We start from the raw sequence: 24,246 nt of genomic DNA, 5'->3' as shown, positions 1-24,246 counted from the left end.
AGATCTGCTTATCAATATGCTTAACTATTGGTTTCAAATTTTGGTACAAGGACAACAAGTTCGGGGGATGGCATAAAACGATTACATCGACCCCAGAACTCAACTTTTACTGATTTTATCGAGCCCGAAGGGATGAAAGTCAAAGTCGACTTCGGCGGAATTTGAACTCAGAACATGTAGACAGACGAAATGCCGCTAAGCATTTTGCTCGGTGTGCTAACGATTCTACAAGCTTACCGCCTTAATATGTTTAAATATTGATTTCAAAATTTGGCACAAGGACAGAAATTTCGGGGGAGAGGGTATGATTATATCGACCCTAGTGCTCAACGAGTTCGAAGGGATGAAAGGCAAAGTCGACTTCGGCGGAATTTGAACTTAGAATGTCAAGACAGACCAAATGTCGCTAAGCATTTTTCCCGGTGTGCTGACGATTCTGCCAGCTCGCTGCCTTAATATGTTTGATTATTAGCGATGATTCGTTGGAGCGTATATTCATGTTGATTGTGCCTTCATTCAATTTATCATATGGATAATTTTTGTTATTAAGACTCAAAGTTAGATAGTTTTCCACAAGTTCATATTTGTTATGATTTTAGGCATTAAACTGTCTTAATATGCTAATGATTTTTTCCCTTAATTTTATCCATTTCGTGTCTGTTCTTCGGTTGTGGTACAGTGATTGAGATTAAATTTAGATTCCAAACGAACTTCTAAGGAATCACTTTTATCATTCAGAAAAGATATGAATTTATTTTTTGTAACATACATTTTGCTGACCAAAGAGACGTATAATCAAACTCATTCCAGCTGTGAGTACCTCTCTTATATTGAGAAGGCGTATGGCTTAGTGGTTGGGGGATATTCGGCTGACGATCATAAGGTCGTGAGTTTGATTCCCGACGGTGCGTTGTGTCCTTGACCACGACACTTTAATTCACGTTGCTCTAGTCCATCCAGCTATCAAAATTGAGTTGTACCTGTAATTCAAAGGACCAGCCTAGTCACACTCTGTGTCATGCTGAACCTCCCTGAGAACTAGGTTAAGGGTACGCCTATCTGTGGAGTACTCAGCCACTTACATGCTAATTTTAGGAGTAAGGTTTTTTTTTATAGAGAGAGAGATCTAAAGTAGTCTCCTCTTCTTTTAAAAAGTAGGATGAGATTTGAGAGTAATTTGGCTAGTTTTTAGCAGATCGAAGTCCAACATTTTCGTAATCAATTTGTGAAAGCAAAAGGTATTTACTTCCTCTGTACCTTGATATGAATGTCATTCAGATTACTTCCACTATATTTTAACAAATATGTATCATCCAGGTTACATAAAAACCAGAAATCTCCATCTTCACGTTTGAGACAACAGCTACAACTATGACACACATGGCTATACAATAAAATCATGGGTACTAATGACATATTCGTCAATTTTAAACTGATGTTACTATTTACAGTAGGGAATTATAACCACTATGCGCCACTTATTATAATTGAGTAATCTGAGTACAGATATTACGTGCAGACACGAGAGGGATCTGGTCTCATGAGAAATTCTTGGAAAGGTCAGCTTAATTGTAAGCAAATCCACCCACGTTCACATGGGATACTTTGCAAGGCCTCAAAAACGATTATAAGCAACCATAAGCTGTGTTTTGTTTTTCATATTTCCTCAAAAATTAACAGAATTCTAACAGAAATCAAGGTCGATAGAATAAGATATTAAAAAAATATTCTTAAAACAAATATAATGGTATACACGGTTATGTATTTTGTACACAAACAGCGCAACACGAGTGACATGACAACTACCAAACTATCAGCTGGTAATCTCTGACATTTTAGCGCTTGAGTCATTAATGGCTTTCCAGGTTATATTTCATAACGCCTGAGCAAGCTTTCAGATTACAGCTCGCTTTCATTAGAAAGGAAATGATGGATATATTACACAATGTAGTCCTGTATATATCCAAAATACGAAATGACCATGACTGGAATGTCTTTTGTTATAGATTTGTTCGACTAGGCTTGATTGGAAGTAAACAACACCAACAATATGATAACGCAAAGCATAAAAACATTTATCATTAACGATGGCGAGATCGACTGGACATATGGCATATTAGTTACGCTAAAAGCGAAATCTCTGTGCTAGAAGCTAAATATGAATCATCAGTTTTTGCCAGACTTTTAAACTCAACAATCGATAGTCTTCTTCAAAACTTCTCAAAAATATATATATAAAAAAGAAAGAAAAAAAACATATGCCCTCTCTCTGAGGAAGGGTTTTGCTTGAAACATCGAGGTTTCTATCTCTCAAAGGGCATATGAACAGCTATAATACGAATTCATTCACATGCTTGACTGGCATTTTATTTTGTATACATCAGAGACATGAAAGGTAAAGTTGGTTTCGATGGGACTTAAACAGAAATCTTAAGGAGCAGTAACAAAATACAAGACATTTTATTTAATGCACTAAAGATTCCACAAATCCCTCGCTGAATCCAAACTTAACCAAATATGGGAAATCTATCAATTCGTCCAGCTGAGCTCACACACATACACACACATACACACACATACACACATATATTCACATTATTTACTTACCGTTTCCAACTCTAAACAATTCGTAAAAGGCAGGAAACTTTCCAGTGTAATCCGTTTCGACGTCAGCAACATTGTGATTATACCAAGAGACAGCAGTATCTTTGGGGTTGCGGGAAATCAAGACTATTTTATTATTTTCAAGAAGGCATTCAGGAACTTGCTCGATATAAACGTGTGCGTTTAATACACGCGGCTCTTTCAAGTTGTCTAATGTTTTCGAGCTGCTGTTTTCAATCATGTAATGTTCTTTTTCTAGTTGCAAGCGTTCTGCTTTGCCCTCAGTCAGCATGCAGATTACTTCCCACAACCAATGCGTTCCTAAACAAAAATATAACGGGTAGTATTAGTGTGATTTCATAATTTATACGTTATTATACAAACATTATTACAAGACTATAAACATTCACACACTCTCACACACACACACACGCACACACGCACACATACACACATGGACAGGCATTTGCCATTTTGCATTCCACAAGCACGTTTTATTTCCCCCCCTCCACTTTCTCTTTCTAACTCTCTTGTAATCTTTTCATTCTTTATTCTTTTGTTTATCTTTACTTTCTTTCTTAAGTAACTTCTTGTAATTTTCTAATTCCCTCATTATCTGTTCCTCGCAGACGCAGATGCACACGCGCGCAGACGCTCTTTTGATTTCTTCCGTTAAAATTTTTCTACAAGCGGCTTTCTGTTTGATTATTTAATCATTTTTGGCCAAACATTCTTTGTGAATCAATTTCAAAAAGCTAAAATTAACCATAATTTGCGAAGTGTGGGAATGAAATATGAAAGGTGCAAGGCAGCACTTTCACACTCCCAAACGTACGTTCCTTTGCAACGAATTCAATACATCCTCCTTTGATATGTTTGTGATACTTTTATTTCAACAACGTAGCTGGTGAGAATGGTTGACTGTATGACTGAGGGCAGCCATCTTGTTACCCATCATTCTTGTTTCTCGAACCTTACCATATTTTTTTTTTTTACTCACACAATTGCCAGTCGGTGCCCCGTGGGAATGCAAAGATGACGGTTATGCAGCAAGCTTATTTATGTGACAGAGTTCGTTATTATAGTTAATACAAACGGATGAAAAGAAAACTTTACATGTCGAGATATGCCGCCGATAGGATTCCATAATCTTATCAACAAGTTTTGGGCTCATATTTCCGTCGCTTTTAACTGTTTACCTGTGACCATGAAATTTTGTTCGAATGTGGACTACGACAAAGAAGTAGATTCCTTGGTGCTTACCCCATTTTCACTTGTCATTGACGACATTACCAAATTCGCTGGCACGGAATACAAAATGTGGTTCTTCGACGATGTTTTCCTGACAACCGTCTTAATGTCATCGAAGCTTCGCAACGTTTGACTCATTCTCTTACTAAACCCATTCTCGAATTTAATGAAGCCACAAGCGAGTTCCTTGCTCTCAAACAATCATATAATGATTACCAGGAAACATCATACTCCGTAATGCCTTTCTTTTTATGTTCCAGAAAGTTGAAATTGGCTTTTAAGTCTCCTTAATCCATGTATTTTTTGTCACACATGACCGACAATCTTTGGAAATATCGAATCGCATCAGGCTTCTTCTCGTTTCGAAACAGCTTCAACCCCCCTCACATGATGTACGACAATCCTTTATGTTGACCGACAGTCAGTCTTCCCCAATTTGATTCTTTGAAGCGGGGATTTTTTTTTTTTTTGCATTACCAGCCGCGATCTGTTTGATCTAACTTGATCTAAATGTAAAAAGATATGACAGTCTAAGATTCTCCTTGTTACTTGACCTCTCCATGATTAGCTTTGTGTCTTTTCTCCATACCCCTACTGCCACAACAGTTGAGTCATCATCCTAGGATATAGAAGCCCCAGTTTCAGAGTGGGCATTCGCACATGGATCCGTTCCTGAGCTGAAAGAGAAACAGAGACCATGAAACAACATCGTAAAGAGGCTGCTGATCTGCTCGTTGAAAATGTCGACGATATTTATAGACATTGAATTCTCTCAACCAGGTGTCTTGGATCGGAAAATTCATTTCATTAGCTGTCGACATTCCTTAGCCCCGAAGATTGTCATTTTTCCATTGCTATCTGTTTAGATGCCCAGATATATAATTTTATACGGTACTAGTACAATGAAGTCTTAGGTAACTGAAGCTATCATTATCCTACAAACTTAATGGCAGCAGGCTACTAAGAAGCACGGAGGGCAATAATATTGCTAAATGAGCTCTGTCAAAAATTTGAGTTCCCTATCATTCTGGAGCCAGTAAAATCTTCACATGGCATAGTCGATTGCAAAGAAGACTCAGGTGTCGCAGCAATACTAGTGGAATTAATGAAATCCCGAAAATACCATGATTTACTCGGTCATTATTACTATTATCACCTTTTGAGACTATTGGGAACTGTGGTTCTTCCACTTCTAAGTTTAACTCCGAATTGGGTGTGAAGTTATCGGAGGTATTAAGTGAGCCCTAACAAGCTGCTGAATTTCGTCAAAGGCTTTCACTTGTAATTATGAAGGACCATCCAGCAAGTTCCCTTTGCCATTCTGCTTCCATGGTATGACATATCACACGACGAAAGTAGAAAAAGGGAAGTGCTAAGTATCCTAGACGTGAATAGAATTCCAGGTAATAATCTTTAATCTGAAATTAGTTTAGGAAATGTTTCGGATTTCAGATTCTTTTTTCTTTTCGGTAGAAGGAGGGTATAAGGGCATGTATAAAATGGGAGAGTTTGGGAATGAGACCTGTGTCTTACCCATTTATATTTCATAATACAGCTTATACTTATACCAAGATCATTTGATGCACATTTGGCGCTAGACCACGATATTTCGCACGACATTTAACAATTCTACTTTGGGAACAGTTCGTTTTCCATGAAGAGAAAATGCGCCTGTTAGACTTTCACAACAGTACATCAGCTTCATGATGCAATTACACGAAACTAGCTTTTACGCACTCCCGTTCTATGTTCAGCTACGACCTCCTTCGCTTGTTTAACTCTTTCCTTGTCCAAAGCATTTTCATAAGTCTGTCCTAAACGCCCTTGCTTGTTCTTAGTTCTTGTTTACACGTTCTGAGTAATACAAAGCTTTCTTTTCATGTCTTGAATTACTCGGATAGTTGAAAAAAGTGGGAGTGTGCATTATACATATGGCGTTTGGGCACCAGGGAAATATGCCCTGTATCTCACATGTGACACACAGGATAGGCAAAAGGGTTGAAAAACATTTTGGGGGCACTTTCAGGAATTTTCAGTTTGTGGTGTTTCATTCATCTAAAAAGATATATATGAAAAAAAAAAAAAGGTGGGATGGTGGAATTTTGGGGTTTCGGAATTTCAAATAAAGGATTATCTACTTCATAATAAAAGAAGCATGTGTACGAACACACACACACACACACACACACACACACACACACACACACACAAACACACACACACACACACACACACACACACACACACACACAAACACACACACACAAACACACACACACACACACACACACACACACACACACACACACACACACACACACACACACACACACACACACACACACACACACACACATTTTTATAAATTCGATGGTTTTGAAACTCGAACTGAATTAAACAGTTCACCTTTTCACCTTTTGTCCCTAGACATTTAATGAATACATTTCTCATTGGCGTCATTTGAACTGAACATGTAAACAACATTTAAAAAACTGAATGCAAAACATTTGTATTGTGTGAATTAGTCTTAAATTCAGCATAACACCCACATTCTTCTTTCTCTTATATATATATGTTGTATATGTATATTTGTATGTATGTATGTGTGTATGTATGTATGTATGTATGTATGTATGTGTGTATGTATGTATGTGTGTGCGTGCGTGTGCATGCGTGTGCGTGCGTGCGTGTGCGTGCGTGCGTGTGTATGTATGTATGCATGCATGCGTGTGTGTGTGTGTGCGAGTGTATATGTATGTATGAATGTATGTATGTTTAGTCAGGAAAAGGAAGTTAGATCCCACGGTCTTATGAAACCCCAAACTGAAAATCTGGCAGCATCTAGGTCAAATCAGAATGATTGATGATTACAAATTATTATCATCATCATCATCATCATCATCATCATCATCATCATCATCATCATCATCATCATCATCATCATTATTTGTAGTAGTAGTAGGAGTTGTTTTATATTGTTCTTGTTTCGTCCCCATGTCAGTCCTGGCAGACCTATGTATGATTAATCATATGATATTCCATCCCTTCCATGTGGTTTATCTGGCTAGTATTACATTGTCCAATGTGTTCTTCCTTTGGGTAAGAACAGTGGAGTGCGATTTGAAGATATTTGACTGTTATTTCTGGCCAAGTCGGTCAATCGAATAGAGGAACTCTTGTTGACTGGGAGTTCGAAGTAGAAGCAACCAACAGGGACAGGAAAGACGTGGACGAAGAGCAAGCACATTTCTCAGGAAGGGGAAAGACGCAATCGGTAAAATTACACAAACAAATATGTATCAAAATAGAAGAGAAGAGTAGGATACACTAATGATATTCATTTACCTGTTTCAGTCAGTTGACTGCGGCCATGCTGGAGCACCGCCTTTAGTCGAACAAATCGATCCCAGGACTTATTCGTTTTGTAAGTCTAGTTACGGAGACGTAAGCACACCATCATGAGTAGTCAAGCGATGGTGGGGGGACAAGCACAGACACACACACGCAAATATATACAGACAAAGATATATACAGCGGACTTCTTTCAGTTTCCGTCTACCAAATCCACTCTGAGGCTATAGTAGAAGACACTTGCTCAAGGTTTCACGCAGTGGAACTGAACCCGGAACCATGAGGTTGGGAACCAAACTACTTACCACACAGCCACGCTGCATCTGTTTATATATTATTTTAATTTTGTAACTTAACCAGAGGAAGAAGGGTCAACGCTTCTGACATTTTCAGGCTGTCTAAGATCGGTGATATTTATGTCTAGTATTATGGCAATAGTAGGTCTACGTCCACAGGAATTCCAGAAGGATGTTGTTCGCAGGGGGAAATATTTTGTAAAGAGTTTTGTGAAGAGTTTGAGAAATAAAATAAAGTAGTATTAATGCTTCAATTATGAGGAAGAGTTTTACGAGACTGTGGTATCTAATTTATTCATCGACGGAACAGATATCTATCTATCTATCTATCTATCTATCTATCTATCTATCTATCTATTTATCTATCTATCTATCTATTTATCTATCTATCTATCTATCTATCTATCTATCTATCTATCTATCTATCTATCTATCTATCTGTCTCTCTCTGTCTGTCTCTCTCTCATGATAGATCGCTGACCAAACACCATTCAATTTTTTTTCTCCGTGCTTTTCTCCTTGTTTTCTCCGTATTCTTTCTGTTGTAGAGCGTAGCTCGAAACGTTAAAGACTTTCTGTATTCCCGAGCGTCAAACTAATACATCCTTTTGTTGTTTACACCACCTGTCCTCGTCTGTTGTTGTTTTTTTTCGTACATTCTCCCATATATATATATATATATATATATATATATATAGAAAGAGAGAGAGAGAGAGAGAGAGAGAGAGAGAGAGAGAGAGAGAGAGGGAGAGAGAGAGAGGGAGAGAGAGCTATAAGACTCAAGATTATACAGAAAGAAGTAGAATATATGGTCTTGTGCATATTTTTAATGACATAAGGCTAGCGAAGGGAAGTACATTTAGAATAGAGACGGATGTGTTGAATGATTTTCGAGGTGTTGAAAAATAGAATGTGTAAAAACTCTAGAAGGTAAATAAAATCATAGCTGTTCTTGTAAATAATTAAGTACAAGGCCAGCAGCTTTGAAAAGAGGACCTCAGTATTTGACCTCAGTATTTGACCTCAGTATTTGACCTCAGTATTTGACCTCATTATTTGACCTCAGTATTTGACCTCAGTATTTGACCTCAGTATTTGACCTCAGTATTTGACAAATACTTTATTTTATAGTGGGATGAGAGGTAAAGTTGATTTCGACGTGATTTGAATTCCGGACGTAAAAAGTCGGAAGAAATATCACTTAACACTCTCCAACGCTCTAATTATTTGGTCAGCTAATCACGCTTGTTGCTCTTGTAAGACGTGACAGATCTTTATATATTTCTAATTGAGTTGCATGATTATCTTTCTTATAGCCTGGTCAGGGGCGGTGGTCATGGCCCCTGTTGCAGGTCTTTGTGTTCTGAGTTCAAATTTTCAACTTTTTTTTGCGGAATCGTAGAGGTGCCGTTAAACATACGGCGAGTCTCGGGCATTTTAAGACATGGCAGAGCCCATACTATTCCAGGTCTGAAATCAACTGATACCTTCCAGAATAAGGCGCTGAGAGAGACGGAGAGAAAGAAAGAGTGATAGAGAAGAGATTAAGAGAATTTTCTATTAATAGTCTTTTCTATGAATAAAACGTTCTTAACTCACTTATGATGATTATACGTTTACGTCTAAAGGAATTCCGTTCTGGTAATGAAAATCAAGGATATAAGTTGAAAGCTTAGATTGGAAATACAGGCCAAATTCTTTATGCTATCTCATTTAATGGGGCCAATGTAAAGATAAAGATATAAAAAAAAAACTTCCATAAGAAAAAGCAGAGAAAGGTTTCATTCAAAATGAAAATGTTGAAATCTAAATAATCGATTAAAATGCAGCTAAAATGTATCTTCTTATGTGACCTATTTATTTTTTTTCGCCCAATTTGTAGTTTTAGTGTAGTTGGGTAATTTTGCTTTATGGAGATATTGTTTAAATAAATATTAACCTACTGCTGAGTTTGTCTATCTGACCTACATATAAAACTAGAAAGCCGAAATCTTATATTGTGGACAATCTGCTTGACATTACTATGTAATATATTAAAGTGGTGAGCTGGTAGAATCGTTTACACGCCGGGCAAAATGTTTTGCGGCATTTCGACCGTCTTTACATTCTGAGTTCAAGTTCTACCGTGGTCGACTTCGTCTTTCATCCTTTCGGGGTCGATAGGATAAGTGAGCATTAGGGTCGATATAATCGACTTACCCCTTCCCCCAATTTACTGGCCTTGTGCCAAAATTTGAAACCATTATTATGCAATATATTCACAACGTAATGTATTCATATTCGTTTATTGAATGTTTAACTTTAAACGACATTTGCAACACAATATCAGTATTTTGTCATGAAATATTTCATCCTGTTACACATAAGTAGCTAAATAAGCCATACGCCAGCACCATGATAAAAGTTGAAGAATGACATACGCAAGAACTAAAGCTAATACTGATTCTTGGTCTCGGCCTCCAGTTCTTGAAAATAGTTTTGTAAATACTATTAAAAACGTCGTCTGGAAAGTTGATAAGGGAATTTTTTAATTAAAACTGACTTGATTTGCAATTGTTTTTGTTATTGTTCTTGTAGTTGTCGATGCCGTCGTTTAGACCCAGAGGCATGATAATTTTTTAGACGGTATATAGGAGGACAACATTACCTAATGCTTCCTTTTTTGAAGATAGTAGTGTATAATTTATCATTTAAAGGATATTTGGATGTAATTCTAGAGATTGCAATAGAGAGCTTATAATTTCCTCTCTTCGTGAAATGTGTGCGTCTCCGGCAGATAAATAGATAAATTCAATAACAACAATAAATCTTTTTGATTTGAAAGACCTGAAATTGCTCGGGAGGGAGCTAGTCGATTACATCAACCTTAGTGATCCACTGTTACTTATTGTATCGACCTCAAAATGATGAAGGGCCAACTCAACAATGGTGACTTACGAACTCAGACCGAAATGCCGCTAATCATTTTGTCCGATGTGCTAATGATACTGCCACCTCACTGTTTTCAGTAATAACGATAATAATAATTTCAAAATTTGGCGCAAGGCCAGTAGTTGCGGGGGAGGAGGGCAGTCAATTACAACGACCTCAATATTCAGCTAATAATTGTTTTATCGACCCTGAAATGATTAAAGACAAAGTCGACCCCGGCGGAATTTGAACTCAGAACAACAAGACTGATGAAATGCTGCTAGGCATTTTCTCCGCCATACTAACGATTCTTATTTCTTTACAGCCCACAAGGGGCTACACACAGAGGGGACAAACGGATTAAGTCGATTATATCGACCCCAGTACGTAACTGGTACTTATTTAATCGACCCCGAAAGAATGAAAGGCAAAGTCGACCTCGGCGGAATTGTAACTCAGAACGTAGCGGCAGACGAAATACCGCTAAACATTTCGCCCGGCGTGCTAACGTTTCTGCCAGCTCACCATCTTCATTAACAACAACAACAACAACAACAACAACAACAACAACAATCCTTACTACTGAAGGTACAAGGCCAGAAATTTGGTGAGGAGGGTACTAGTTGCTTACATCGACACCAGTGTTTCACTGGTACTTAATTTATCGACCCCAAAAGGAATCGATAAAATGTATGTGCTGTACATTAGCTCACTCCCGCCATTAAGTCGGCACGGTGTTCCACGTGTCAGGTGTTGAAGTGATTACAGAACAACACGAGATGAAGTGTTTTGCTCAAAAAACGCAACTTATCACTCGGTTTAGGAATTGAAACCATGATCTCGCCATCGTGAGTGCAACACCCTAACCACTAGGCCACGCGTCCTCACATTTAGGACACTACAAAGAAAGTGGACTGTGACGATTTACATAAACAAATGAAAACAATATAAACAATAAAAATTAACAAGAAAATTTTGACAAAATTTCCCTATAGGAGCAAGTACTACCCAGGGTAACGAAGGAGCCCCACAGACACTTAGTCAACCCAACTACCAAGGGCATGACTGAGAAGCGTTTCTCTCCACTCGCTTTCTCCATACTACCGGCGAGGTTCGATCATTCGGACCATCCTCGCCACATTCACCACATTTCAACAAACTTATTGGCGCGAGCACTCCCCTCTCAAACATCACCTTCCTTCTCAAATGAATTTTAAAATGTCGACGTGGGCTTACCGAAAAGGAAAGTATCCGTTTTCAGTCCTTTCATTGTCGTTCTTCACGCAATCTCTTTCGTCATAGCCACCGGTCAAAGAAAAGCTGTTTTCCCTTACCGGCCAAAAGGTGGCGGCGTGGCGATCTTCATGATGGACCTGGCCGATAGTCGGATCCATCTCACACATGGCAGCAGCCGTTCGACATTACTCCGTAAGTCAGCAAACCTTGAGCACTATACGAGCGTGTGCAGGACAGTTTGGTCGATATACTTGCATGTCAGGCAAGCCCAGCTGAAGGCACAACCATACCTGTTGAGTTTATCCTAAGCCGGTAATGTTCCCAGGGATTTCTGGAAATTATTCATCAGTCCCGGTTCGAAAGTCCTCCGAAAAAGTCTAGTGAGGGATTTTGATCGATGCCCAGAGTTTTCCAGAGGATGTCGTCGCTCTTACCCACCGCTAATCCTCGAGAGAATGCCATAATGGAACATTGACTGATCGCATTGGCACGTCGGAAAAACGCGTTCAGATTCCAGTAAACGTGTCCTTGTCTATGCAGTATATCTAGGTCGACGGTATGTGTCATAAATTTGTGGTCTGTGTAGCCGGTCAATTTGAATTGTGAACAACCTGTGCTATTCCTGTTTGCCGGCCTATAGAAAACTTTATCGTGACATGGTCTGGATAACCTGATACTGTTTACATTCCCAATGGCACATTCAGGAAGTTCAGTCAGTATCTATCAGCCAGTTGGAGACGTGAGAGTAGGCTTGCGAGGCTTTTACAACTCTCCTCTCCTATCAGTTGGTCTTACACGATCCACATGTACAACCATGATGGTATTCTAATCCTCCACTAGTACTAAAGAGCGGGGCTTTCTCAGGAAAACCTCCAGACTCCTGAAGAAATTCGGCTGTTCAACCCCAGTCAAAGCTACAGTCGCTCCATCAGTTACGACGACGAGGGTTCCAGTTGATCCGATCAACTGAACAGCCTGCTTGTGTGTACTCGTGTTTACATTCTTAAGGAATGTGACGAGGATAGCCCTTTGAAATACAGGTACTACTCATTTTTGCCAGCTGTGTGGTCTAAAGACACCGCTTTCTCTTGTTCACGTCTAGGATCACCAACTTACTGTTCGAATTCAGGAAGACCGGCTGTATCTCGAAACCCAGGCCTTTCCGAAACAATACTGTCTCTCGGCCTCCTATGCCAGATCGGTTCAGTGATGTGCACTTCGTCAAGTCATCAAAAACAGATCCTGTAGCACATGTGTTAGAAATCCTGGCCTCGCTGACAGGTAATCCATCCAAAGCTAGTGACCTGGTGTCTTTGAGAAGACTCTTGTTTTCCAGGGTGACTCCAGGCCACGTATATTTATACTTCCCACTCTTAAGGCTGCCATGTTGGTAAGGAAGAAGGGAAGAAGGAAAGAGGTCATCTACCTTAATAGGTAATAATAATAATAATTTTCTGTAGGCAATCGTGTGTTTCAAAATCTTTTCTCTGTATGCAGTTCTATGGTGAAAATCCTAAAATAGCCTGTTCAAGGCTATGACGCTTGGATACCCAACGTCATAAGGGAAACTCTCTTTTGGAAAAATCAATTTCATATTCCTATCTGTTGGCAGCCTTACCAGTTTCAGATCCTTCGCGGCTTTCTCTGTACTTTTAATGAAAGTCTTCCCTGCTCTCTCTCTCTCTCTCTCTCTCTCTCTCTCTCTCTCTCTCTCTCTCTCTCTCTCTCCTCTCTCTCTCTCTCGTTCTCTCGCTCTCTCTCTCTTTCTCTCCATGTTTCCTTTTTATGCTACGTAAGAAAGCAGCTCTTTATTTTTCTCCTTACTAGGATAGTGTTCTGGTTGTTATTCGATTTGTGCATGTTCTTTTTTTCTCTTAATTGTTTCTTGTTGTTTCGCTTGTATTTTTTTGTTTTGTTTTTGTTGCTTTTGGTGGAGATGGTAATAGTGATGATGCATTTCTTGATGCGAATTTAGCGCTGTTTGAAGTCGACGTGGAGCAGGTGTTGTTTCGTATTTTTTTTTGTTGCTTTTTCTTGTCTCCCACTCCCCCTCACCTGAGGTTTAATAAAAAAAAAAAAACTCTGACTTGAACTGGGGCAGGAACACGTTTTGTGTGTGTGTTTGTTTGCGTGTGTGTGTTCATGAGTGTGCATGTATGAGGAAGGAGGGAAGAGGAAGAGAGGGTTAAGATATCCGGATTATTTTTGTAGCACTCAGTTTCTCCGTCACCTCAGTTGCTACTTCTAATGGATTTGATGTTGATATTCTTTGTGCAACTGTTGCTGCGTTTTTCAGTTTTACAAGCGTCTGTAGCTGTTGTCGTAGTTGCTTTTGCTGTTGTTGCTATTGTTGATGTGGGTCCAGATGGGGTTATTGTTGCTTTCATATTTTTTCCTTGCTACTACTGTCGCTACTGCTTATGTTGTTGCAAACTGTGGCTGTTGCTGTTATTGTTGTTGTTGTTGTTGTTGAAACGATGGTATCGGCATTAGTGAAGCTCTTCTGAGATGGTCAATTTTTCCACAGACATGGTTTCTTGGTCTTCTACCCTCCACAATCACAAGCAGTTCTACCCCGTCCGGCATCATTTCAAGATAAAAAAAAAAATGTTTTTCAAACATAATTTTAAAATATTCTTTTCAAATCTGTGTCCCAAAGGGGTACAATTTTGAAAACAATCCTATGTTTTCTGGTTGTCTTTAACAAATGATACGCAACAAATTTTCAACAATTAACAACTTTTGACATATATAAACAAGACTAACGATGCAACGTGCGTTTTGCCAATAACAATAATAATCCTTTATACTAAAGCACAATGCTTGAAATTTGGAGAGAGGGTACTAGACGATTACATCGACCCCAATGTTTCACTGGTACTTAATTTATCGACCCCCCGAAAGGCAAAGTCGACCTCGGCAGGATTTGAACTCACAACGTAGCTACGGGCGAAATATCGTTGAGCATTTTGTCCAGAGTGCTAAAGGTTCTGCCAGCTCGCCGCCTTAATAATCGTTTCTGCTCTAGACACAAGGCATGAAATTTTGGGGGAGGGGGCCAGTCGATTAGATCGACCCTAGTACGCAACTGGAACCTATTTTATCGACTCCGAAAGGATGAAAGGTAAAATCGACCTCGGTGGAATTTGAACTCAGAACATAGCGACAGATGAAATACCGCTAAGCATTTCGCCTGGCGTGCTAACGGTTCTGCCAGCTCGCTGCCTTGATAATGATAATGATAATAATAATAATAATAATAATAATAATAATAATAATAATAATAATAATAATAATAATAATAATAATAATAATAATAATAATAATAATAATGATGATGATGATGATGCTGATGATGATGATAAACTACATTGTCTCTAGTTGCCCAATCTTGGCATTATATAGATGGTCAGTCGTACTCCGGCAATTGTGCCAACATGAAGTAATAAGAGAGCCGAACTGGTATAAGCATAACTTAACAAAGAGGTCTCAGAGAATGACAAAGCGATCATGCTCTGGGAAATACCAATCCACACAGACAAGAAGTTCAATGTTAATCGGCGGATATTGCTGTCAAAAACAATCAAGAGAAAGACTGACTGTTAATCAAACTATCGGCTCAAACAATCGATGATAGCATATGTCTAAAAGAAGTTGAGAATTATCTAAATCTAAAAACTTAGAAATAGTGACTACGAGAATGTGGGGACAAACATCAGAAACAAATCCCTATAGAAATAATTGCTTTGTGAATGATTAAAAAATATGTAGACAAATGCATTTTATACACAAATACACGCATACATATAATGGTTTCAAATTTTGCCAGAAGGGCAGGAATTTTGGGGAGGGCATGAGTCGATTACATCGATCCTAATATTCAACGGGTACTTGTTTTATCGACCCAGACAGGATGAAAGGCAAAGTCGACCTTGGCGGAATTTGAACTGAGAACGTGAAGACGAAATACCGATTCTGCTAGATCACCGCCTTAGACATATGATTCCTGATTTAGATACGAGTAGAGCAGTCTAATGGTATGAGCACACTGAACACTGCGCCGTTGCTCGGTGGTCTCGCGGGTTTAGAGACCCAATTCTGATCTACGTAGGCTGTGGCTAGCTGTCATTAAATAAATGCTATAGGGACCAATCCATTGATTTCCCGGAGGTCCTGGATTGAAGGCCGGCAATTTCCAGAGAAAGAGGTGAGTCCATACCGTCGACTCCGGTACATAACAATTACTTTATTTCAACGACTCCAGATGAAAGTCAAGCAAAATTCTCCTCGGCGAGATTTGAACCTGGACTGTAAAGAGCTGGAACAAATGCTGGATGATATTTTTTCCGGCGCTCGAACTATTTTGTCAGTGTGTGCAACGTACAGATACTAACACTGCCAGGCATTTCTAATCTATTTTTAAGAGTACAGTCAATATAATTCAGACTAAACGCATTTCACGTACTCAAGGTGCTGAGAGCTGCACTCAGCTGTGCAGTGAAAGCATAAGATAATGCATAAAACTACAAAACAACAACAATAACAATAATCCTTTCTACTAAAGGCAACAGGCCCGAAATTTTTTACATCGACCCCAGTACTCAACTGATATTTAATTTTTTGATCTCTGAAAGGATGAAAGGTATAGTCGCCCTCGGTGGAATTTGAACTCAATGTAAAGACGGACGAAATGCCCGGCGTGCTAACGATTCTGCCAGCTCGCCGCCTTAATCTTAATAATAATAATAATAATAATAATAATAACAACAACAACAACAAGAATAATAATAATAATGCTTTCTATTTATCGACCCCAAAAGGATGAAAGGTAAAGTCCACCTCGGCGCAATCCGAACTCAGAACGTAAAAACGGACGAAATACTGCTAAGCATTTCGCCTGGCTTGCTAACGATTCAGCCGGCTCGTCGCCTTATATAATAATAATAATAATAATAATCCTTTCTATTATAGGCACAAGGCCTGAAATTTAGGGGAGGGTGATAATCGATTACATCGACTCCAGTGTATTACTGGTACTTAATTTATCGACCTCGAAAGGATGAAAAGTAAAGTCGGCCTCGGCGGATTTTAAACTCAGAACGTAGCGACGGGCGAAATATCGCTAAGCATTTCACCCGGTGTGCTAACGATTCTGCCAAATCGCCGCCTTATATAATAATCATAATAATAATAATAATAATAATAATAATAATAATAATAATAATAATAATAATAATAATAATAATAACGGGCTGATTACTACCTAGATCAGATTCCAGGAAACCCCAAAATGGCTGAAGTTCAAAAGATAGTGCTCATGGGAACTGCCCATATCCTACGTAAAATACTGTCTATGTGATCTCAAATTTTAAAAAACACATAATTTTCTTATGGTTTCTTAAACATTCACTTCAACAAAACTGTACAAATCCAAATATATGGTACCCTAGGCATAACACCTACATGAACTTCTAACTTGTTGTCTCTTGAGGTCTCTGGGTGAGACTTGGATCCAACTTGTACAAATGCAAAACAAAAGTCAAACATAAAATAATAATAATAATAATGCCATGATGCAGTACCAGGCAGTTGCTCTCACAACTACTGATCCTAACTAATTGGAAGTGTTAACATGAACATGTTTTTTCTAAGTGTAAAAAGATGGGCTACAGCAAATATTCTGCTCAATACCACAGGTTTGCTTGCTAGTTGCTTGACCTTAACTTGTTGGTATGTCTCTTAGTGACTGACATTATGTGCATATCTGATTGTGAGCAGGACTAGTGGGGGTACGTCATAGCTATGAGAGGAATTCTTCGGAGTTTGAATAATTCACCTTTGGAAACATGGGTGTCTCGTTCATAATATTTAAACAACTTTTGTTTGGGGACCTTTTGAGCGGGACCTTTTGAGCAAGGTCATGCGCTGTTTATCTTGATATGAGATCCCCATGTCGGGTACATATGGTTGTGGTGCATGTGCTCGGTGTACCCTTAGAAGATAGGTAGTCATGATGGGTACGTTCGTATTATTGTATCCCAGTGTCACTTTGATGTCATGCACTGCTCTCTGACTAAATAATGCTAAAATAATAATAATGATTGATTTCAAATTTTGGTACAAGGCTAACAATGTCGAGGGAGTGGGTACAACTGATATTTATTTTATCGACCCCGAAAGGATGAAAGGCAAAGCCAACCTTGGTGGAATTTGAACTCAGAACGCGAAACCGGAAAATATGCGGCTAATAATAATCCTTTCTACTATAGGCACAAGCCTGAAGTTTTGCGGGAGTGGGCTGGTCGATTAGATCGATCCCAGTGCTCGACTGGTACTACTTTATCGACTCCGAAAGGATGAAAAGCAAAGTCGAACACAGCGACATTTGAACTCAGAACTTAAAGACGGACGAAATGTCACTAAGCATTTTGCCCAGCGTGCTAACGAATCTGCCAGCTCGCTGCCTTAATAATAATAATAATAATAATAATAATAATAATAATAATAATAATAATAATAATAATAATAATAATAATAATAATAATAATAATAATAATAATAATAATAATAGTTTCAAATTTTGGCACAAGACCGGCAATTTCGGGGGAGGAGTTAAATTGATTACATCGATCCCGGTCCCAGTGTTCAATTGGTACTTATTTTATCGACCCCGAAAGGATGAAAAGCAAAACTGACCTTGGTGAAATTTGAACTCAGAATGTAAAGACGGACGAAATGCCTCAAAGCATTTTGCCTCCGTGCCAACGATTCTGTCGACTCGCAATGATTTCAAATTTTGGCACAATGCTAGCAATTTCGAGGAAAGGAGTAAGTCGATTACATTGGCACCGGTACTCAACTTGTACTAACAAATTCGAGGGAGGGGGCAAGTCGATTACATTATTTTATCGACCCCTAAAAGTTGAAAAGCAAAACCGACCTCGATGGAATCTGAACTCAAAGCACAAAGCCAGAAGAAATGCCGCTAAGCACAGCACTATGTCCGGCGTACTAACAATTCTGACAGCTCGCCACCTTAATAATAATAATAATAATAATAATAATAATAATAATAATAATAATAATAATAATAATAATAATAATAATAATGATAATAATGATAATGATGATGATAATGACAATGATAATAATGATAATAATAATAATAATAATAATAATAATAATAATAATATTTCTAATTGATGTATCAATACCAGCAGATGACAACGTTTCTCTAAAAGAAATGGAAAAACTTTCAAAATACAAAGACCTGGAAATAGAGATAACTCGAATGTGGAATCTAAAAACAGAAACAATTCCTATCATAGTAGGTGCCTTAGGTATAATAAAAAAATATTCAGACAAATACATAACAAAAACACCAGGACTTACAAATATATATAACATACAGAAAATTGCACTACTGGGTACTGCACACATTCTACGCAAAACACTTTCAATACAGTAAACATAAGAGCACCACAGCAAACCACAGCACATACCCAAGGCGCACAGAGCTGCGCTCGGTAGTGAAGTGAAAGCACGTTATAAAAATAAAACTACTGAATAATAATAATAATAATAATAATAATAGTTGACATTGATACCACCATAGAAACCATCAAGCAAAAGGTATGTGCTAAAGCTGCCCGTATAGCAAGGTATGAAAAGCGTGTTAGATTATTCAGAGATAATAACATGTTCAAAAATAACCCCAAAAATTTCTACAGGAAGATAGGGAAAACACCAGTAACAATAAAGTCTGTCCCATCAAAAGAAGAAGTGCAAGAATTTTGGAATAAAATCTGGGCAGAAGATAAAACACACAATGAAAAGGTCCCTTGGATTGATAGAATATCTACAGACCTAGACTCCTTAGAGGAGCAAAAGTGGGAGGGGGTCAAGGTAGAAGATATAAGATCTGCTCTCAGGAGGTCAAGCAAATGGAAGTCTCCAGGAAAGGATAAAATTCCTAACTTCTGGTTGAATGCCTTCCCGGAGAGCCATGAACTGCTAACAAAACTTTACAACGATGTTTTGCAAAATCCTAGTTTGATGCCCTCTTGGCTAGTTAATGGTTTAACATTCCTGCTTCCAAAAAATGAGGAAACAAACGAACCAAAAAATTATCGACCCATAACCTGCTTAACAACAATGTATAAGACGCTAACATCTGTCCTAACCGAGTACACCTATAGTTTTTTAATAGAAAGTAGCATATTCCCTAATGAGCAAAAGGGATGTAAACGTGAATCTTATGGTTGTAAAGATCAGCTACTCATCAATAAGATGATCTTAGAAGATTGTCACAAGCGACACAAAAACTTGTCAATAGCCTGGATAGACTATAAAAAGGCCTTTGATACCCTACCACATAGCTGGATTAGGAAATGTCTGGAAATGTATAAAATAGCTCCTACTCTGCGAAACTTTTTATCTGTAAGTATGAGATCATGGAGAACCACACTGACGTTGAACAATGACAATGAATCTCTAAATGCTGGAGATGTAAGAATTTCATGTGGCATTTTCGAGGGTGACTCACTATCACCACTCCTCTTCTGTCTAACCCTAATACCGCTCTCAAAATTGCTCAATGATGCACAGTATGGTTATAAAATATTTGATAAAAATATAAATCATCTCATTTACATGGATGATTTAAAGCTCTTTGCAAAAAATGACCAACAACTCAAAGGCCTACTAACGATTGTTAAACAATTCAGTGATGACATCAAGATGCAATTTGGCCTTGATAAATGTGCAAAAGCTACCTTTATCAAAGGAAAAATGACAAAAACATCTAATGTGAACCTTGACCAACAAAATTTCATAAAAGAGTTAGAACCAGCGGAGAGCTACAAATACCTAGGGGTAATTGAAGGGGACAATATCAAGCATTCAGTGATGAGGGAAAGGATCAGAAGAGAATGTTATCGCAGGGTGAGAGCAATACTGATGACAGAGCTGAACGCGAGAAACAGAATCGAAGCGATCAATGCTCTAGCCATACCAGTCGTGACTTACAGTTTCAATATCGTTAACTGGTCAATTACTGAAATATGTAATGTTGACAGAAAAATACGAAAACTGTTGACAATGCATAGAATGCACCACCCTAAAGCAGATATAGAACGTCTTTATCTGCCAAGAAAAGAGGGAGGCCGAGGACTTCTACAGCTGGCATTAACAATGAAGGTAGCCACAATTGGCCTAGACACCTATCTGAAAAACTCTGAGGACTGGATGCTAAAACTTGTCTCAAAACATGAAAGCAAGAAAGCATCTTACTCAGTAACAAAACAGGCAAAGGAATATCTAAGTGAATTCCAATTACAACAAATTCAAGAATTAGACGAACTAGAAACACCTGCAGAAAAAGCTAAGCGCTTGAAAACCCGTGCTAAAATTGCTGCCTTAGATATTATGACTGAAAAATGGCATGGAAAACCTCTCAATGGCAAATACCCAAAGAGAGCGAATAGTGCAGATATTGACAAAGCCCTTACCCATCAATGGCTAATGGCCTCTGGCTTGAAATCAGAAACAGAGGGGTTTATCATAGCAGCCCAAGATCAATGCCTACCTACAAAGAACTACCAGACCAACATATTAAAGAACGGCAGCTCCCCATTATGTCGTATATGCCAACAACAAAATGAGACCATCGATCATGTTGTCTCCATGTGCAGTCTGCTTGCGCCTACAGAGTATCTCAACAGGCATGATAGAGCTGCACAATATATTCACTGGGTAATATGCAAAAACCTGAACTTGCCCCATGACAAAAACTGGTGGGAACACAAACCACCCCCAGTACTTGAAAATGATCACATCGCACTCCTCTGGAACTTCACCATTCAAACTGACAGAAAGATAGACGCAAATAGGCCAGACATCATACTGAAAGACTTCAGACAAAAATCATGCCTCCTCATTGATATGACTGTCCCAATCGATATAAACGTATCTGTCAAAACCTACCAAAAACTGAGCAAATATAAAGATCTTGAAATAGAAATTAGCAAAATGTGGAATCTGAAGACGAAAACAATACCTATTGTCATAGGTGCCCTGGGAATGACAGCGAAACGGGCTGATTACTACCTAGCTCAGATACCAGGAAACCCCAAAATGGCTGAAGTTCAAAAGATAGTGCTCATGGGAACTGCCCATATCCTACGTAAAATACTGTCTATGTGATCTCAAATTTTAAAACAAACACATAATTTTCTTATGGTTTCTTAAACATTCACTAGAACAAAACTGTACAAATCCAAATGTATGGTACCCTAGGCATAACACCTACATGAACTTCTAACTTGTTGTCTCTTGAGGTCTCTGGGTGAGACTTGGATCCAACTTGTACAAATGCAAAACAAAAGTCAAACATATAATAATAATAATAATAATAATAATAATAATAATAATAATAATAATAATAATAATAATAATGATAATGATGATAATAATAATAATAATAATAATAATAATAATAATAATAATGATGATGATGATGATGTTCAACTGGTACTTATTTTATTGACCCCGAAAGGATGAAAGGTAAAGTCGACCGCGGCGGAATATGAACACAGAACGTAAAGACGGACGAAATAACAAGAACAACAACAATAACAACAAGAACAACAACTGCAGCTGCAACAACAACAACAACAACAACAATAATAATAAAAAGAATTTACCAGATGACGGATAGGCAAAAAGGAAGACATCCTGAGGTTTCGGTGTCCATTTTTTGAACTCATCAAGATTGTCTTTTAATTTTTCAAATGACGGGAATGGATATCCATTGGCATATTTCACCACCATATGATTGCCATCAGAATCAACAATCTTCGATACTTCCTCACTCATTCTGTATAACAATCTATCCACGACTGTGCAAACACTTTTCTCATCGGCTGTTATATATATATATATATATATATATATATATATATATTAATAAATGTTACGTGTTTATCTTGTGAATAGTTGTGTGTATTCCGCAAGAATGAAAGAACATGTGCGCCTGTAGAGCTGCGTGGTTTGTGTTTTCCTTCTTATGTCTATTTTTTCTTTATAGTAGTTTAAAAAAATATATATATATTAATTTTGGTTTCTTTTTCACTTATATATTTCTGTTTGTTTTTTTTGTTTTTGTTTTTCTGTTTTATTTATATAAATATATATGTATATTTTATTTTGATTATAGCTTTCCAATGTAGTTAGTTTGCCTATCTTGGAACAATATTCCAACCGACGTGTAGTTAGATCATGTGGCTCGTCTTACTGTTGTTCTTCTGCGTAACTAAAATATTTCGTTTACATCGGGAATATAAGCGGAACAAGACCATAAGGAACTGAATAGGAAATAGAGAAGTGTGAAAAAGTGTGTGTATGCAGAAAGAGAGAGGGGGGAGAATAGGAGGAGAGAGAAAGAGGGAGAGAGAGAGGAAGAGAGGAGAGAGAGAAAGAAAGAAAGAAAGAGAGAGAGAGGGGGGAGAATAGGAAGAGAGAGAAAGAGGGAGAGGGGAGAGAGAGAAAGAGAGAGAAAGAAAGAAAGAAAGAGAGAGAGAGAGAGAGAGCGAAAGAATGGGTCAGTACTGGTGTGTTTGCGCGAGCATACGTGTATGTATTTGAGGGAATGTGTGAGGCGGAAGTGGAGGGTGTATGTTTGTGCGCATGTGTGAGAGTGTGTACGTGAGAACCACTTCATGTAAATGCGAATGTATGTATGTGGGTGTGTGTGTGTGTGAGAGAGAAAGAAAGAAAGAGTGGGCAGAGAGAAAGAGGGAGGGAGGGAGCAGAGAGAAAAAGAGAAGGTGCCCTGTGTGTATATGAAAGAAAAAGAGAAAAAAATAGAAAGAAAGTGAAAGAAATAGAAAGAGAGAGAAAGAGAGAGAGAGAGAGAGAGAGAGAGAGAGAGAGAGAGAGAGAGAGAGAGAGAGAGAGAGAGAGAGAGAAATTCACGCAGTGGTTGGAGTCTGATCACGTGGCTAATTAATAGCGATGCGCTAAACAAAATCTTTTCCGTTTTCAATTCATTTCTCTATATTATACGCTCTTAGTCCACTGGTAGGCCGTATAGCAGACGTTAGATAAATCATGTGTACATCAGCACGCTTTAAGGAAAAGATGGCCAACTGCTGTAATTTCAGAGTTATATAAACATGACACAAGCAGCAGCAGTAGCAGCAGAAACAACAGCAACAACATTATCAGTAGAGCCAAGTTATCCACTAAACAATATAAGCATACCTAGAAGACCAAGACAAGGGTCCCACCAGGCGTTTTCTCAGCGACGGATTTATTATGGTAGATATTATGATATTTGATAACTATAAGTTATCAAAAGAATGAGTAAAAGGATTGTACTATAATTTACTTATTTTACTTACTGTTATCTATTATTAAATAAAATTAATACTAGTATTTAATAATAGTATTTAATATAGTTGTACGGTTTGGTTTGGAATAAACTAATTTTTCATTCTATCTATTATTTGACATTTATTAATGTCTGAATGTTGTTATCAGTTAAGCAATGGAAGAGTCAAAGGGACACCGTTGTTATTCTGTGCTTAAGGCGTCACTT

The 24,246-nt window shown here is 38.1% G+C and overlaps 1 protein-coding gene across 1 annotated transcript in view; it reads right to left on the bottom strand.

The window, feature by feature from the left end:
* Positions 1-22,959, bottom strand: part of LOC106868267 (sulfotransferase 1B1) — a 34,095-nt gene extending 11,136 nt beyond the window's left edge. Inside the window, exons 1-2 of the mRNA XM_089342011.1 lie at positions 22,352-22,959; positions 2,608-2,925 (exon numbers count right to left, since the gene is read on the bottom strand). Of these exons, the coding sequence (XP_089198137.1) occupies positions 2,608-2,925; positions 22,352-22,523 (490 nt within the window). The 5' untranslated portion in view covers positions 22,524-22,959. The remainder of the gene's footprint in view (positions 1-2,607; positions 2,926-22,351) is intronic.
* Between the last annotated feature and the right edge of the window lie 1,287 nt (positions 22,960-24,246).

Source organism: Octopus bimaculoides, chromosome 2 (assembly GCF_046866305.1).
Source record: "Octopus bimaculoides isolate indiv1 chromosome 2, ASM4686630v1, whole genome shotgun sequence".
NCBI classification, from domain to species: domain Eukaryota; kingdom Metazoa; phylum Mollusca; class Cephalopoda; order Octopoda; family Octopodidae; genus Octopus; species Octopus bimaculoides.
This window is presented reverse-complemented; position numbering and strand designations above follow the sequence as displayed.